A 19,469-nucleotide genomic window follows, 5' to 3' on the forward strand; every position below is an offset into this window, starting at 1 on the left:
ATTAACAGTTATTCAAATAACTATAACATAAATAATACGTTTATCAAACCATCTGTGTCGCTCCAAATCATTAAATCCATCGATCGAATTGTTCGTCCTTTATGTAAACAATGGCGCGTGTGCGGCGCGCTGCTGACGTCGAACTCGTCGTCAGTTGCAGTTCAAATTATTCCACAGGCCCATATAACGATATATAAACTATATATCAAATAACTATAATATAAACAACAATTTTTTCAAACCATCTGTATCACTCCAAATCATTAAATCCATCGATCGAATTGTTTGTCCTTTATGTAAACAATTGTGCGTGTGCGGCGCGCCGCTGACGTCGGACTCGTCGTCAGTTGTAGTTCAAATTATTCCACGGGCCCATATAACAATATATAAACTATATATCAAATTACAATAATATAAAAAAAATTATCGAACCATCCGTGTCACTTGAAATCATTAAATCCATCGGAATCTTCTTGTCACTTAAAAACAAAACAAAACAAAACACAGCTGTTGACGTCAGACTAGATATATCAAATAAATGTAATATAAACAACAATTTTAATTTTAATCCGTGTCACTCCAAATCCTTAAATCCATTGAAATCTTCATCCGCCGTGTCACTTAAAAAAAACAACAACAGTTGTTGACGTCAGCCTCGTCGTCAGTTGCGGCTCCAATTATTCCACAGATCTACGTATATAACTATATTGTAGCGTTACCAAAGTACCAGACAATACGTGGGTTTGGTAACCGGCTCTTTATTTCACAAAACAAGAGCTCAACATATGAGCCAACACAGTGCTATAAGCAAGGGCCCTGGATCGCTCTTCCCACAGAACCCAAAATTACTCCCAGAGGGGCCTGGCTGCACCTTGCATAGCAGCAGCCTGCCACTAGTGGTGTGACTGGTTGTTTGTCTCCATGTGACTGGCTGTCGACCAGTTCAGGGTGTAGTCTGCCATTCGCCTGTAGTCAGATGGGGTAGGCTCCAGCACCCCCCGTGACACTGAATAGGATGAGCGGTGTTGAAAATGGAAGGATGAATGGGTTGGATGGATGGGTGTTTTATTTTGTAATGAGGCTTTAACATAAAAAGTGGGAAAAGTGATGTGCTGTTAGGATTTTCTGGATGCAGTGAATATTATATTGCAATGATTGCTGTATGTCCTGTTTTGTTTGTTTGTTTCTTTGTTTCTTTATTTATTTTTTGCTTGGTTTACAGCCATCCCTTCCTGTTCTTTACACACTGTCCAGTCAAGCAACTCATGAAGCTGTTCACCTTCTCTGCAGAATGCTGGTGTTTGATCCGGTGAGTTATTATATCCCACTGGATTGTATATATTTTTCATATTGTTCGTTGAGCAGAGCTCTGTATTTTATGAGAGTTTCTACTTGACTTTACCAACTTCCTCACTTGATAGAGCGAGAACTACACTTCATCATCCAGTTCTTAAAGTACCTGAGTACCTTTCTCTGGTTTCATGTTTAAATTGCATTTTTTTAAATTTGTTTAAGTCCTAGTAAGATAGATTACCATTTATTATCAGAATCAAAATCTGATTCAAGTTAAAGTATGCTGTACTTTCAAAAAACTGAATTAGACCAAAAGACTTTCTACAAAAATTGCAACCCCCAGCCAGATTTTAAACTTGCTACCAAAGGACATTTTGTAAGTATTTGCTAACAAAGGACATTTTGTGTGTATTACTTCTGTTTCCATCAATAACAATATAGCAGACAAAAAATGGATGGTAACACCGCATTTAATGCAAGTACCGTAATATCTGGACTATAAGCCACACCTGAATATAAGACGCACCAACTAAAATTAGGGCAAAACCCTGCTGGACTATAAGCCGCAGGTGTTCTAATGTATAATTTCCACATATAAGAGCATATGCACAAATCATACAGTATAATACAAATCATGAAAAATCCATAGATAAGCCGAACTGGACCGCAGGGTTCAAAGCTTGTGCAAAAAGTAGTGATTTATAGTCAGGAAAATACTGTAAATATATTTCAGGATGTGTTCATTTACATAACTGTATAAAATGTGTTACATTTGGAGTAGGATTGAGAACATGTACACCCGTAAAACTGCTGGGTTAAAAATTGGACCAACCCAGGAATTTGGGTCAATTTGACACAACTTTGGGTTGTTTTGCAAAAGAAAATGGGTTATGTTGGGCAAAACAATACAGAAAGTTGGGTTAAATTGACCCAACTTCTTGGGTTGGTCCAATTCTGAACTCAATTTTTTTTTTTTTTTTTTAATCCAGGGTAGTTTAATAAAATAAAATAAAATAAAAAAAAAGGCAAAACCAAGGACTGACATAATAATAAAAAATAAACAAAAGTACAAAACCAGAAGGGCCAGAATAAACAAAAACTAGGACTACAGCTTGGAACATGAAGCGATAAAGAGTGACAAGACAACATGACTAGGACATACAGTTTAGCCTCGATTTTACGTGGACTTTGGGGTCCCAGAATTTGGGAATCACATTAACCCCGAAAGTGCGTTATATAGAAATTCTTGGAAAGGGAAACATTTTAGATCCATGTATACAAGTGTATCGGAAAATTGCAGTAGGGAAATACAGCATCGTCAAAAAGTTTGGGGTCACCCAGACAATTTAGTGTTTTCCATGAAAACTAACATAATTGCATAAGGGTTTTCAAGGGATTTCTTATCCATTAGCCTTGTAACACAATTAGTAAACTCAATGGACCATTAGAACGCTGGAGAGATGGTTGCTGGAAATGGGCCTTTATACAACTATGTAGGACAGTATTTTCTGCACTATAAGGTACACTGGATTATAAGGCGCACCTTCATTGAATGTTTTATTTTAGAAATATTTTCATATATAAGGCGCTCCGGATTAAATGGCGCATAGAATACAAGCTACTGCACCAGACTGGGGTTGACTGGGGTTGCGTTATGCATCCACTAGATAAAGCTGGGCTAAAGGGAATATCAAACCAGTCAATGAGGTATTCAGTCAAACTTTATTTACAGCAAACATTATATACAATACAACATACAATACAAAAATTGCACAATAACACAACATTGTTCAAACTATGTGTGTATTTACAAATCCCTCAAACTTTATATACAGCAAACTTTATATACAATACAAACATTGCACAATAACACGACGTTGTTCAAACGTTAATATGCATATTTACATATCCCCGTCCAAGAATCTGTCGAATTCTTCCTCTTCCGTGTCCGAATTGACGTTTTCTTGAACAGTCGAACGATATACAACACAAACATCGCACAGTAACACGACGGTGTTCAAACGTTAATGTGCATATTTACATATCCCCGTCCACGAATCCGTCTAATTCTTCCTCTTCCGTGTCCGAATTGAAGAGATTCGCGAAAGCTCGGCCCACTGTTGAGACTGATATATCAGCCAGGCGTCCACAATCCATTAGCAGATAGTGGCATGCGTGTCATTTTGGCGTCTTTATACACACAAGTGGTGTTGGACTAGGAGTAAGCACAGTATGAGTGTTGACCGCTATTCAGTCGTACTGAAACATTTTGGTAGAGCGCTGTGTACAACCAGTATGGATCAACAAATTCACCAATTGATCCATAAATAAGGTGCCCCGGATTATAAGGCACACTGTGTTTTTTTTAGTAAATTAAATGCTTTTAAGTGCATCTTATTGCGCAGAAAATACAGTATATTATTTATTATTTAACTATTTATTGCATTAAAAACAAGATGTTTTCAGCTAGAATAGCCATTTACCACATTAACAATGTATAGAGAAGGGGTCAGGAACCTTTTTGGCGTGAGAGCCATACCATTTAAAAAAACGATGGGCTAAATACAATTAAATGCATGTATTTTAATTAAGACCAACAATTTTTGAGTGTACTAATGTATTCTTTTTAATAACGTTTCTATATTGAAGCCTAGAAAAAAAAACTCACCATTAATGATTTATGGGGCTGCATCATTTTGGTGATGGCTTTGTAGTCCGGTTGATATGCAGTGAGGTTGAGCTTTATGCAGGCGTTGAGGCTCTCATCAGTCATAATGGCCCGATCGTAAACGGTTCTTGCTGACAGAGGCATGTCATTTATCCTTTTGAGTATCTTTTCTTTATCCGTGAAGTCGTCAAAAAGTTCATTAGCCACATCAAGCATAAATGTTGAAATACTTGCCAGTGAATGGCTTTCCGTTCCTCACAATTGCTAATGCGCCAGCAAAACTAGCTGAAAGTCACCTTGTCTGGTCCATACACGGAGTTGCTGTTGACTAGCTTGGACCTTCCTCTGGAGCTCTTCACACGCTTTCTTTCTGCTGTCCCCAGCTGGGTATTTGGTTGCAAATGTAGCATGTCGTGTCTCAAAGTGCCGCTTGACATTGGAGCGTTTCATTGATGCAATTTTGTCATTGCGTATGAGGCACGTAGCAGAGCCTCCTCTCTCCACAAATGCGAATTCTTCGGTCCACTAACTCTGAAATGTTCGGTAATCGTCATCTTTTTTTCTCTTCACCATCTTTCTTGCTTGCCTGGCACACACCAGCTAGCTAGCTGAAATTTTAAATAAAGCGGGTGGATTTTTCCTCTCACGACCCCGTAGGCACCGTATTATCCACTATTGCGCTAGGAATTCACTGGGGAGCCAAGGGGGCGCTAGTCTGAAAAAGTTTGGGAACCACTGGTGTAAATAAATGTCAGAGTTGTCCGCGAGCCAGACGCAGTCACCAAAAGAGCCATATATGGTTCGCGAGCCATAGGTTCCCGACCCCTGGTATAGCGTGTATTCCTGATTAGTTTGTTATCCTCATTGAAAAATAGTGATTTTAGTTTAGAAATAAGGACATTTCTAAGTAACCCCGAACTTTCGAATGGTAGTATATGTAACACGTGTTTGCATTTTGGGAATAACATCATTGTTCTGGGTAAAAATTTATATTAAATAATTATTAAAAATTCTAAGAAGTCTTTACAAAAATGTATTTGGACCCAAACTTCAAAACATAAAACTAATGGACATCGTATTATTACAGCAAAACAGAGTAAAAACAAAGTCATAAAAACACGTGTTCTTAAGAAACATTATTTGAAATAAAAATGAAAATGTTCGATCTTGGAAACAGAAAGTGACCATAAACTGTGATGTGTAATGTTGCGTGTTACATTCCCTAAACTCATTGGACACGGTCATGACTTTATAATTCCAAAAGTCCATGTTTGAAATATTCCTTTAGTTTACCAGCTTTAGGCCGTTGCTTTCTTGCAAAATCTAGGATGTCTCGAAGATCAATCTCTTTGATGGAGTCCACGTCCTGAGTGTCTAACTATTCTGGGTTCCTTTTTAGGGTGACTATACAATAGACACCGTAGACTGTATAAGATACCGCATATTACGGTATCATAACTACTCCAACACAAGGGGTCCAAGTGAGCTGATTGGGTCGCATAAAGGATAGGGAAAACGAGCATCGGTGCACACAATAACCTAACGAGACGGACAAAGGAACACAAATAAAACACGAAACAATTCTAAATTGTAATTGTACTTTTATTATCACTCATTGAATTGGTACTGAAGTTTTTGACATGTACAATACAATATAATACATATTTATTTTCTCCCATCTTTATTCATTTCTTTTTTTGTTTTTTTTGTTTTGTGGGTGGGCTAGGAGGGAGCTAGTCGAGGAAGAAGCTTCCTGCCTTGTTCGTTTTTGTGTGGTCCATCCGGCAGTCATTGGGTTTCTCAAGCTTTAATGCTGTTCAGCTATGGCCTTGCCGTGGCGGAGGAACCAAGGCAAGTGGGTGATGCGCTGCGGCACAGCCGCCACGCTCGCTTGCCCGCATGGCAAGGCAGAATACCAAGTTGATCCTGCCAGTAGCATATGTTTGTCTCAAAGATTAAACCATGTAAGGCTAAGTACCCAGTGCCCATGGATCTATACAATGATAATGTGAAAGGCTTATTAAATCAGTTATGATTCTTTTTAGCAATCTGCCATTAATTGGATAACTGAGATTCTAGAAATAATAACATGCAAACACCCATTGAACCCCAGAGATGCATTCATTTATCAGACCCAAAAACATGCGGGGCCCTTCTTCCTCGGGGCTAACTCTAGATAACCCCAAACCAATCACTGATTCTCCATGGCAACAATGTCTGATGTCTACCATAGTGACAATTGGAGGATGAAACAGAAACAGTTACAACAGGTAACGCAGAGAAGCTTCTTTTTATAAAAAAGAACCATACCCGCTCTTTATTTAAAGTCCAGAGTCAAGAGAATTAAATGTTGTGATAGTGTCTTTTCATTTGTCATGCCACATTTTTATTTTATACAACCCCAATACTTTGTGGTCTTTAAAGTGCTAGTAATGACAAGTTGTTGCTGTCAAGTTTTCAGTTGGCCTGGAAGGTATACTATCAAAATAACCTTCTGGGGTAATACCTTATACCTGAAATTTATTATTACATACATAATTCCAAGTAATCTGCCTATGTGGTCCTCAGTCGAAGCGGATTTCAGCAAAGGATGCCCTGGTACACCCGTACCTGGATGAGGGTCGATTACGCTACCACACGTGCATGTGTAAATGCTGCTACACAACATCCTCTGGCCGCGTTTACACAAGTGACTTTGAGCCTCTCACCAACTCCAAGTTTGATGATAGCTTTGAGAAGAATCTAAGCTCTGTGAGACAAGTCAAAGGTAAGTTGAACACCGTTGCACTTTTTATATAACCTTTTGATTGAGTGTAGAGTGGACCGGAGCTGGACTGGAATAATTGATGCTTGATTATAATTGCCTTTATTAATATTTTAAAGTTTACAACTTTAAACCATAAACCACACGATATGATTCCAAAACACTTTAATAGCAGTTTAAATGCTTATAAGCATCTTCAAACATTGCTCTACCCCTAAAAATGTTGTACAATACAGCTACACAATGCATAGTACACCTACATATTACACGTCAACAATTATGATTATAATGAATTACTGAGACATAAAACAATGAACAATGACTGCACATTAAATTAGAGGAGTTATATCAATGCTGATGCTCTCATGCCTCTCCTGCTCCACTGCTGCTCTGTGCTGATGGGAAAGTCCGCTGCTTCATAGGCCAGTGGATCGGCTGCATGTCGGTGTTTTAATCAATGGATCTACGCAGTGACATCACAAACTTGTAACCCTCAAGTTCCATGTTACAGTAGGGGTGGGGTTATGGAGACTCATGCAAGATGAATCAAGTCATTACTTGGTTCAAACAAATCGTAAGTCAAGTAAAATAATTTTGATCACAACATAATGTAGTAGTGATGATCAAAAATTGTCTTCACTGATTATAACACAAAAGTACATTTATGCCTCAAAAACTCAAAGGGATCCTTATTTACAGTGAAAAATTAATATTTTCTCAACTAATCTGATAACTTAATTATTTTTCATGTACATATAATAACTATAGTGCCATGTGTAAAGAGTTTTCATTTGTCAATGTTCAGTCATTTTAAATCAGTGCTTCCTAACCTTGTTGGAGGTACTGAACCCCACCAGTTTCATATGCGCATTCACCGAACCCCTCTTTAGTGAAAAAAATAAAATAAAAATTTAAATTCAAGACATGTTTTTTACTGGTGCACAAAATGAGGCATGCATGAACATCACCTTGTTCAAAGAACATAACCAACACAATGCATGAATTCACAACAAATTACATAATCGCAAATCAGCGTGACTTCTGCTGTTGCCTTTGCGAGACCAGTTCAGATATGCGTCATCATGAATTTAAACGATAAATCAGGTGTGTTCGAACCTCCGCAGTGGAGGCTCTGCCAAACTTCCGAGACTGACTCACCGAACTCCTAGGGTTCGATCAAACCCAGGTTAAGAACCACTGTTTTAAATCCCATCAGTTTCAGTAATGGCTAAAAAAACAAGCTATCACATCAACGTACATTTTTTAATTTAATGGTAGGCCTCGTGATATCTATATCACCTCACCTCACAATACAGGATGTTGACATGTCTTGCTGCCATCTTTCTGCTACGGCTCCCCAAAGGGCTCAAACATAACAAATCACTTGCAATGTACCGTATTTTTCGGACTATAAGTCGCTCCGGAGTATAAGTCGCACCAGCCATAAAATGCACAATAAAGTGAAAAAAAACATATATAAGTCGCACCGGAGTATAAGTCGCACTTTTGGGGCAAATTTATTTCTCAAAATCCAACACCAAGAACAGACATGAACCAGCAACAACAGGCTAAAGGATACGGTATGCTAACGTAACATATACACAAACGAGGAGCTGAGAACGGGCCTGACGTAACATTCAGAGTTATTCAAATAACTATTACATAAATAACACGTTTATCAAACCATCGGTGTCACTCCAATTCATGAAGCTAAGCCAAGTTACAAGCTACAACACAGCTATAAGCTACGCTACAAAGCTACGCTGCAAGCTATGCTGCAAGCTACGCTACAAGCTACGCCGAAAGCTGCAAGCCACAAAGCTACAGAACAGAAAACAACATCGTGCCTGGAGATAGACACAAAGGTCGATCTTGGACACAAGGAACCTCCTCATGACCAGCATTGACAATTCTATCTGTGAACATCGAAGGGTTCTCCTCTGCAAAACGAACAATCTTAGCCGCCCTGCACAGCACCGGACTTAGCAGAGTTTATTGAGAAGGGACAGAAATGTGTTCAGCTGTGGCTGAACCACATCTAGCCAAGCCTTGTAACTAACTGCCTTGTAGCCACGATAAGAAGAACTCCAATTCATTAAATCCATCGATCGTCCTTTAAACAATGCCGCGTATGGCGCCGCATATGCGCCGCACCGCTAACATCGGACTCGTAAGTTACATTTCTAATTATTCCACAGACCCATATAACGATATATAAAGTATATTTCAAATAACTATCATATTACAACAATATTATCAAACCATCTGCGTCACTCCAAATCATTAAGTCCATCGATCAAATTCCTCGTCCTTTGCCAACAACGGCGCGCGCGCGCCACAAAGATCTAGTATATAACTATATTGTAACGTTAACAAAGTACCAGGAAAGACGTGGGTTTGCTAAACGGCTCTTTATTTAACAAAACAAGAGTGCAACGAGCCAACAACTACTGAACTATAACAATAAAAACATATACAAGTTGCTACACGATATAAAATATATCAAATATCTATAACATAAATACGTTTTTCAAACCTTGTGTCACTACAAATCATTAAATCCTTCAAACGTGGGGCCCTTCGTCATCTTCGTCATCCCGTGATTGAATCCTTTGTCCTTTATGTAAACAACCGCCGTGCTACTGACGTCACTTTCAGTTCAAATGACAGTAATCCTTTGCTACGTCGCGGTTCGTTTATCGCGGTTTCACTACATCGCGGATTTTTGAATTTTGAAAATTTGTGAAAAAATTCACATGTAAGTCGCTCCTGAGTATAAGTCGCCCCCCCACCCAAACTATGAAATAAAACGCGACTTATGGTCCGAAAATTACGGTATGTTCTCTCTGTGACACCATAGCGCGCGTGTTACAGAATGCATGCGGTTTGAATTTAGGTCATTGCATTCTATTATATCCTAGATGTGACTAAATAATCCACACAATTAAAACAATGTTAAACATAATATACCGTGTTGGCCCGAATATAAGACGAGGTTTTTTGCATTGCAATATAACTGAAAAAGGGGGGGGTCGTCTTACATTCGGGGGTCTAGACATTCGGGTCTAGACATTTGGCGCCAGATTAAAGCGAATGCTGAACTCAACTCCCCAGGCCAACGCGAACCCCTGTCATGAAGAATAAAAATAAAAATAGCGGTAGCACTAAGAAACAAAAAATAGTGGTAAGAAAGAAAAGAGACGAAAATAAGAGAAGAGATAACAGAAAATGGAGAAACGTAGTGACCATCTGGATAAAAGTGGGTCGAAGATTGGCCAGGTTAACCGGCGTCTGAGGAGAAGTTACGATGCAAACTTCAAGAGGATGGTGATAAATGAGGCAGAGTCTTCAAACAATTGCAAAGCGACTGTGAAATATGGTGTCACAGAGTGCAATGTACGGAGATGGAGAGCTAAAAAAATCGCCTAAAAAATGCTCACAATCAGAGAAAAACTTTCCGTGGTCCTCAGAGCGGCCGCTTTCAAGAGCTCGACAGGAGGGTGTGCGCGTACGTGGAGGAGAAACGAAAGGACGGGATGCCCATCAGCAGAGCTGTCATTCAGCTGTGAATAACCACGTGGAAATAACTAAAGCTAAACATAAACAAAGAGCTGACTTCAAAGCAAGCCTTGGCTGGTGTAAAAGAATGATGCGGCGTAACGGACAAATGCTGCGATGCAGAACAAGTCCAGCCCGGCGCCTGCCCTCTGACTTTTTTGAGAAAGATTCAGGTACGTTTGCTCTGTGAGTGGATCCTCCACGCATGGGATGCAGTTTCCCCAAAGAGCGTCATCCACGGGTTTAAAAAATGTTGCATATCAAATGCCCTGGGCGGCAGTCAGGATGACGCGCTATGGGAGGAGCCAGCGGAGCCAGAGGATGGGAATGAGGCCAGTGACAGTACAGCAAGGCAGAGGATGTTTGTGAGGAGTAATGTTCTGACATGACAGATCTCAGCTACTCAAGTTTAAACCAGTTTCCATTATTTTATTGCAATGTTTTTCCTTATTCAAATTTGATTGTTAGAGTTCACTTTGATAGTTAATGCAGTTATTGCAATTTTGTTGTTTTGTCACAGTAGATTGGAAATGGTTTACATTTCAAAAACCAGAAGCCATTCGTTTACAAATGTGATTGCACTTTAGTTTACAAATTAAAATATTCCGATATTAAGATGTGATAGACAGTTTTTGCATGATTTGTATAAAAATTACAATTGGTGTTCTAAAAGTATTTTTTCAAACTTGAGTCTTGGAAACGAGGGGGTCGTCTTATAATCGGGGTCGTCTTATATTTGGACCAATACGGTAGCTGGCCGCCATGTTCATTAAACACATCACTAGATAATCATGCATGCGTGTCAGCTTTGGGTGAGACTGAATAATGCATATAAACACCTCTATAATATTAATCCTGAAAGAATGAAGCCATATCGTTTCGAGCTAATACTATGAAATCTACTGAGTGAGATTACACTTTTGATGCGAAAGATGCAGCGCCGGATGGTCTTTTGATGGCACAAAAGATACTTTGGAGAACTAATAGACCAGAAAGCGTGGGAGACAGCCCCTTGTCTTCACTCGCTACATACGCATTGCTGTAATTAATATCTCCTCTCAACTCATCCACATGAAGATAAGGGTGCTGCTTTAGTCCATTGTCTCACTGGCTTAAATTACGGTCACGGACTCAGCTCGAATTATGCATATAACATCCACAATCCTGCTGCCTGCGCCGGGAATGGCAGACAGTTAACTCATTTAGTGCCATTGACGGCTATAGACGTCAAAGATATTAACTGGATTGGCAGTGAATGAGTTAAGAGAAACCACAGCCAAGCTTTAATGTCACCTGTTAAGTCATCTTTCCAACTGTAAATCACTCCTTGTCTTGGAAATGTTCACGGCACATGCTCGCATGCTTGGATGTACTGCACATGCAATGAAAAGGCAGTGCCACCATGTTTGCTGTTTCCGGTTTGACCCCTGGCAATTTTTTTCTTTGCGTTGTAGAATTAGTTTAATTTGTTTCCTCTTCCTTGTCCAATATGTGTTTATTGTTCAGCAATAAATTACACACGTTGCGTTTCATTGGAACCCCATCGTGTGTTGAAAGTGTTGCCATAAAAATGAAATATATCAATATGTACAAGTGTATTCTTCAATTCTTATGCATTTTTCCTAACTAATTACTACCAATCAAGCCAGACATGTAACATCAAAGAAGCCCTCTTTTTAAAACACAAAAACTACATTCTCTAAAAATTAAATAACTTAAGTGTAAATTAATTGTATTTAGAAAAATGCTCATTTTTATTACCTTTGCATGAGTGCCTGCAGCTTCGAATGTATCTAGAACCGTTAGAGCGATAATAAATGTTGAAATATGAATGAGTTTAAGTGTGAATTTGACTTACCTTTTCTGTAATTACATTATCTTACATTGTTCATTTGTGTTTTATATGGAGTAATACTCCTTGATGCCAGTTAGGTTCTAAAGACAAGACTTGTGCCTTCACCATTTTTGACAAAAAATATCAGAGTTTCTTAATTTCTGTGTTTCTGTTTCCCCCTTCCACAGAGATTATCCATCAGTTCATTTTGGAACAGCAAAAGGGGAGTCGAGTATCATTGTGCATCAACCCTCAGTCGGCTGCTTTCAAGAGCTTTATCAGGTGGGATGCTAGAATGATCATTGTTATAGTTCAGCATCAATAGTTCTCATCTAAACCTGCTAGTCAGCCTAGAAACAATTTCAAAAATGGTTTTGGAAAAGTCACTTAATTGTGATATAAGTAGGGATGTCCCCATCATCAAAGGTGAACATTCCGGCACCTGACGTGAGGTCCCTCAACCCATCACTGACAGACGGCAATGTTGCTGACGAATGACGAGAAATTAAAGGTAAAATTGACGGACTAAGCGCTAACAGAAGTGGGTTTTCTTCCGTCACTGGATTTGTCACCAACTGACCCTCTCAGTCTGTCACTGACTGACTCCAGTTTCACTGATGACTGACGGAAATTGTGTCTTGTTTGTTTGCGTGTGTGAATACATGCCGGGGTTTCTTCGAGTCGACTGCAGTGATGATGGGCTTACATTACATTCCACTATTGCCCATTCCTAGGTCCTCGCTTCTCTGTTTACATGCAGAGATTCCATCAAAGAGGGAGGAGTTGAAAAAGGAGCGGGGACAAGGAAGAAAGTTTGGGCATAACTTACCTAATGAACCAATGGGAATGGTCTTGAGTTGTTGGCAGCTGTATGCAGCTGTGGAAATTGGCACCTCAAACACCAACATTATATCACTTGACATGAAGAGACATGACATAGAGAGCTTTTTAAATCCTCCTTTTTAACTTTTGTTACTAACCGGAAGTAAATATTCAGCCAAGTCGTCTGTAATAGTCACCTCCAATGTCGACGTTCGATTGAGACCTCTGCTGAAGGTTTCACGTCATTGACGTATCACAAATGCATTGTTTGTGTGTTGGAATTATTACTATCACCACAAATGTCTACTTAATGCTTTGTTTCAGGTTTTTTTGTTTCATTTTTCGTTTTGTTTCGTTTATTTCAAACGTGGAAAAAAATAAGATTACTGTACACAAATGAAAAGACGACAAAATACATGCATATACATATATACACATACAGACATATCTACATATATAAGTGCAGTAAAATAACGATGACGATCTGACGATGACACATTTGGTCGGCTTGACATAATGACGGACCGACGATGACTGATGAGTGACCCCACTGCTGGCGCACCCATCTGCTGATACCTCATCAATGCATTAAGAATAAAAAAAGGGTGCATCCAAATTGTCTTATTGGGATCATGCATAATCCAAATAATTTGTCATGATCCAAAATGAACTTGACTCATTTCCTCACACGCAGTGCGATATAATTTATGCCATAGCTCAACAATTATTAATGATAACCACCAGCTTGTCCAATGATGAAGTGATGACACACCCAAACGAACCAAAGAACAAGCTCATTTCCAGTGGGCTTTGAATGGCCCACTGTTAATATGGCCTTGATTGAACTTTATGCCAGCAGACCAACTTTCAATCTTGGACATACATGTTGGATGTTTTTAACCCAAAAAGTGTTAATAATGTCATTTACAAGAGCACTGATTCCCAGTAAGGCCAACTGTAAAGAAAATGGAATTAAGCCTGCCGCATTTGATTTTCTCTGTCAAGTTAAAAGCATCTCTCTTCTTGAAATGTGTGGTATTGAAGCAACTTCCCTGGCTCACAACCAAAGCCAGCATACAATATGTCTTGAAGGAATATATACTTGTGCATTGCTAATATTAACTTCACCCACTTCTTGCTTGCCATCTCAGTTCCACAGTGGCACAGCCCTCAGAAATGCCTCCTTCTCCACTGGTGTGGGAATAGCTGCTGTTGTGACTGCGGTCATCTTTGCCAACTGTGAAGATGCTAAAATGGAATCATGAAAGCAACGTCTTCTGTGATCTGGGTACCGTTTCACTGGTATAAAATGGAAGAAAAAAAATCCACCAACTACTGTTTTGAAGGTTGCAAATGTAGGAAAAATACTCTGTAGACCAAATCAGAATGTGGTAAATGTCATCTATCATTCACTAGATTTAACTCTACACTTCTCCAGAATGAACTAAATTTGTTTCAATGTATAGATTTTAAAAACTGATTTGTAATTTAAAAATGTACTTTTTATAAGATTTGCTTCTGACATGACTTTCCCCCTGTGACAAGGTTTGTACGATTACAACTGTCTTTCCATCTGCACTCAGTTACCAAATTGGCATGAAACTAATATTCAGACAATCGATTGTAGCTGCATCATCAGATTTTTAGGAACTTTTAAGTTCCCCGTTTTTATACAACGATGTTCCTGAGTACGTTAGTACATGGAAGTGATACTTGTAACAGGACTTTCTTCGGTCCTGTACACCTCCACAAATTTTTAACCTGTTGTAACTATTGTTTACCAAAGATGATGAGACATACACACACGCCAAAATATTACGATTGTGGGTAAAACGAGTGTGTTGTTGCATATCAGGCCAATGTAAAGTAAGTATTCTTACAAAGAAAAGAAAACACTATTTGTATTGGTTTGAGAGCAAATTTTGATTAAGGAAATATCAAATTTATATCCCAAAGAGACTACCATGCAGGAATGCAATTATTTTGAAATAGTAAATTATACACTCAAATTGTATGCATGTTGTGCATGCAATTTAAGAGATGATATATGCAAACACATTTTGTCAGAGGCACCTACAATTATTTATATCATTTTTGATTGGTTACCCACAATCACACCAAGTCAGACAGCAATGAAAAATATTTCTTCAATGGGCGAGACGATTTCATTCGGAGTTCACATTTCTAATGAGATTAGCATGCCAGTGTGCTATATAAGTTTTGTGAGTTTCAAATGACATGTTCAGCTAATGCCACGCATGCCCCGTGAACAACAAAATTGGCAATGATTAAGAAATAGGTTTGGGAAGCGAAATGGCTCATATATGCAAGTATATACGTATATTTATAAAAAATGTTAGAGTAACATTTTAAATTTTAAGTTATAGATGAGTAGAAATAGCAACTGTTCTGTGTCAGTTCATCACGTGTGCACCTTCAATTTAAAGCATCATAATCTTGAACTCACTTAAAAGGAGCACATTACAAGCTCAAAGAGAGCAAAAAGAAAAATCTAGTACCTTGGCCCTCTTGAGTTTTTCCTTGGCTCACTAGCGGTTATATAAAAGAGGTCAAAATCCTTTTGATTTGATCTGTGTTCCACCATTTACTGCTTTATCAGGCCATTTCATAGCCATCTGTCGGTCCATCTTTACATGGTAGAATAAGTTTTTGTATCAAACAAGCAACGGCCAGTAAGGGGGGGGGGACTGAAATGTTCGTCAACATTATTCTTCCCTAAAACACACACACACACACACACACAGAAAAAGCAATGTAGCATGTTTTCTATTAATCTAATGAATTGAGACCCTTTTGAAACTTTACAAAGACAAATCCATCCTGCAGGACTACGTCTTATTGTTACTTTATAACGCCTAGAACAGGATGTGAGTTCTCTCTGCAATTAAAATCAAATTCCCATTTTTAATCCTTCCTTTCCCCAATCTTTGACATATACTAGTGATAAGATAATTTTAGCTCAGATGACGGTTGTGCATATAAAAGGGAGTCCCACAAAAGAACTTCAGAGAACTTTAAGTTCAGAAATAACAGAAGCTGAGAAAAGAGTGGTAGATTACAGCTGGCAAGATCCAGTCTTCCTTTGTAAACTGCCTATTTTAAAACATTTCTTCTATGCTTGTTGCTCTGAGGACCGTGTGGACAAATGGAGACTTGTCACCAAAAAAAAAATGCACTGAGGAAGAAAGCAGTCAAACCAGCAATAGCATTCTCTCAAGGTTGTAATTAGTGTATTTGACTAAATTGCCATGTACTTTGACTAGCTCTCTTTATTCATGAATTGTCTTTAAAGAGCATAGACAGGAACTAAGTAGCATATTACTAACATTTTGTTTGTAAATGGTAATGACATGAGGTTTCTGCCCTCCTTGTACACTGTAGTCAGAAAAAATAGCTTTGAAGTAAATTATTTAATATATTTTTAGAATTATTTTTTATCCTGTTCTTGTCTTAGGGCATGCGTTCTCCTCACACCTCAAAAGTATGGTTTTGTATATATGTGTAATAGAGAAGCTAATATACACACCAACTTAAAATGTACCACTGTATAGAAATTGTATTAGCCTGCACATTTCTAAGGCTGTGAAGTTAATTTTATTTTTAAACCTTGCATACAAATGTATATTTTTTTTTTCTTTTTACCCTGCAACTAGTAAATCTAGAGGACAAACTATGCTGTCCAGTGGAGTACACAGTAATGTCAGCTGTATGATGTATGTACAGCAAATTTGTAGATAAATATAGGGAGAAGCCTTGTTTTGTTATTAATATTCACTCTGTCATTGCAGCAACACTGCGTGAATATGTATATAAAAGATTCACCACCGTGTTGGTCTCTACCTCTTGAGCTCTCTAACTTGGTTTTGTTTACCTCCAAACGTTCATGGAGATGAGTCAAAAACACTTGAATGTCCATCCAAGCTTTTATACGGAAATGATCAAAACTACAGCCCCCACCCCCACTATCGCTTATGTTCTACTAAACATTCAACACCAAATTTGACTCATCAAATGTGTGTGTTGTTGTTGTTGTTTTCTTGCATTTTCCATCAGTAGCCAAGGGTTACCCGACTGTTAGCAAATTTTATAATCATAATAACAATAGGACATTAATGTTTGGCAAGGAAGAGTTACTTCTTAACCCTCAATGACGTGTATTCAAAACTCAAATTCAAGGACTTAAATGGATACCACTCTTCAGACTCTTCAGTGTGTCAATTTTTGTCAAATTCTGCTTTATAATTTTTTCTATCCATTATTATTATTTTTTGTATTCCTACAGTACAGTTTTTTTTTTTACATTAAAAATAGAGCATACAAATATTTTAGGAAAATTAGGGGCTTTGGAGCAGAGGAGTGGCATTTTAATTCATATCAATGAGGAAATCCAGTTGAGATGATGCATGGAACAAATTTAACTTGTAAGTCAAGGCACGATTGATACATAGTCTGAACATATATAGTCTGAAGATGTATTAAGCACACTGACGAAAGTTGAAATATTACAAAGTGGTCATCTTAAAAGAATCACATTTTATTTTGGGTTACTAGAGCGGTAACTTCAAATATATTGAGATATTGCCAATCAAACAAAACATCTGAGCCTAGCAGTCATCATTTTTGGGATTTTTAAGTTTTGTACTTTTATTGTTGTAATTGATTTGATTCTTTGAATTCTATTACCATATTTTTTTCATCCATGTCAGTGTGACCTTAATCAATTTCTATTGAACATCTTATTGCACTTAGATGGATCTAAACTGATTTCAGTTAAGATTTGAAAGGGCACACACAAGGCATCATAATTTACGGATTAAAATTGCTTTTTGCAAAATGCAATATAATTTTTCATACAAGCAGGTCTGAATGCATAATAAATGAGGTTCTGGCTTGTGTCTGACTACTTTTCATGCCAAGCTAGACTGTAGGCTGCTAGTATATTTACTGGAGTGGTATGGTGACATCCAACTTTTTCGTCAGTAACACTTTACTGAAAGACAAAGATGCAATTGAAAATATACAATTTTGACAAAATAGGAAGCAGTATTACTTACATGAATAATGTAAAGCTATACATGGAAACGTATGAAACTTGTCCAGAAGCCATAGCCACGCTTTCACTCTATCAGTACTGGTTTTGATAGATCATTGCCTTTCATAAATTTCAATTTTCAGTTTCAAATTTCAAAACATACTGCACGTGTTAATTACAAACTGAAGTGTAATTTCTCAGGAATGAACACAACTATTTGTGGTCCAAGTTGTTACTCTCCCTTGCCATCGCTTACATAATAATCTTGTTGATAATGCCTTTTGCATTGTGTTGGAATGAAGTACTTGAATCAAATTATACTCATTACAAATATTTGTTGAGTAATAACTGACATACATGCATCTATGTGAAACTGACCACAATGTTACAACCACTGGATTTGTTTAATTTGCTACTTTGAAAATGTTTGTATGATGTGTAATATTTTAATCAGATGCACTGTATCCTGAATAAAGCTACACACACACACGCACACACACACACACACACACACACACACACACACACACACACACACACACACACACACACACACACACACACAGAACATACACACATTCATATATCTATTAAATCAGTGGTCCCCAACCGGTACCAGTCTGTGGGTCACTTGGTATCGGGCCGCCAAGCCGCACAAGAAAAAAAAAGAAAACAATTTTTTTTATCGACGATCAATTAATTCAGGTCAAGACGCTCGTCCCGGTCACGTGACATATTTCCCCAGTCGAGCCCGCAAAAATGAGTAAGAATTTATTTTGAAAAATATAAAAAAAAATTGGCGATTCTCTCCCAATTACATCCGTCGGTTCAGGTCAAGACGCTCGTCTCGGTCACGTGACATGTCACCTCAGTCGAGCCCCTGAAGCAAGCAAAAATGAGCAAGAAACAGAGATGTTTGGAAAGCTTCTTCGTAAAGGGAAAAAAGCCCAATGAGGAGACGGAAGAAGAAGAGGCTACGACTTAGAAGAAAAGGAAAGCTGCATTTAAAAGAAAATTTCTGGAGTCCTACTTAAAATATGGATTTATCGCCTAAGGTGACTCTGACGCGCCAAGTCCATTCTGCATAATATGTGGCGACAGGCTAGCTAACGAGGCAATGAAGCCTCCAAAACTGCTTCGGCACATGGATACCAAGTATCCTGCATTTAAAGCCAAACTTTAACCACTTCGGTTGTCATTGTCTCCGATTACGCCTAGATGGGACTGGCTTGTTTCTCAGAAACAAGCTCAGTGCTCCCACTAATTCAACGTAATGGTTAGTTTTATTTTTATGTCGTTTATACTTGTTTTTATGCCAGTCGTATTATTTTATTTCATCTTATTTATATATTATAAATGTATTATTTATTTATCTAAATATATTATTTCTTTCTATAAAGGCCAGTCCGCGAAAATATTTCTGACACGTAACCGGTCCGTGGCGCAAAAAAGGTTGGGGACCACTGTATTAAATGAT

At 38.2% G+C, this 19,469-nt stretch overlaps 1 protein-coding gene across 3 annotated transcripts in view; it reads left to right on the plus strand.

Moving 5' to 3' along the window:
- nlk2 (nemo-like kinase, type 2) overlaps positions 1–19,469 on the plus strand; it is a 58,116-nt gene that overhangs the window by 23,028 nt on the left and 15,619 nt on the right. The window contains exons 8-12 of one of the 3 annotated variants that reach the window (XR_007482730.2): positions 1,223–1,309; positions 6,530–6,728; positions 12,306–12,399; positions 12,544–12,628; positions 14,091–18,547. Coding sequence is in view for 2 of the 3 variants with exons in the window: in XM_049725831.2 (XP_049581788.1) it covers positions 1,223–1,309; positions 6,530–6,728; positions 12,306–12,399; positions 14,091–14,145 (435 nt within the window). In the remaining variant the exon portion in view is untranslated. Of the gene's footprint in view, positions 1–1,222; positions 1,310–6,529; positions 6,729–12,305; positions 12,400–12,543; positions 12,629–14,090; positions 18,548–19,469 lie in introns of those variants that run through there. The other 2 variants (XM_049725831.2, XM_049725832.2) reach the window with 2 other exon arrangements.

This window comes from Syngnathus scovelli, chromosome 7 (genome assembly GCF_024217435.2).
Source record: "Syngnathus scovelli strain Florida chromosome 7, RoL_Ssco_1.2, whole genome shotgun sequence".
NCBI lineage: Eukaryota > Metazoa > Chordata > Actinopteri > Syngnathiformes > Syngnathidae > Syngnathus > Syngnathus scovelli.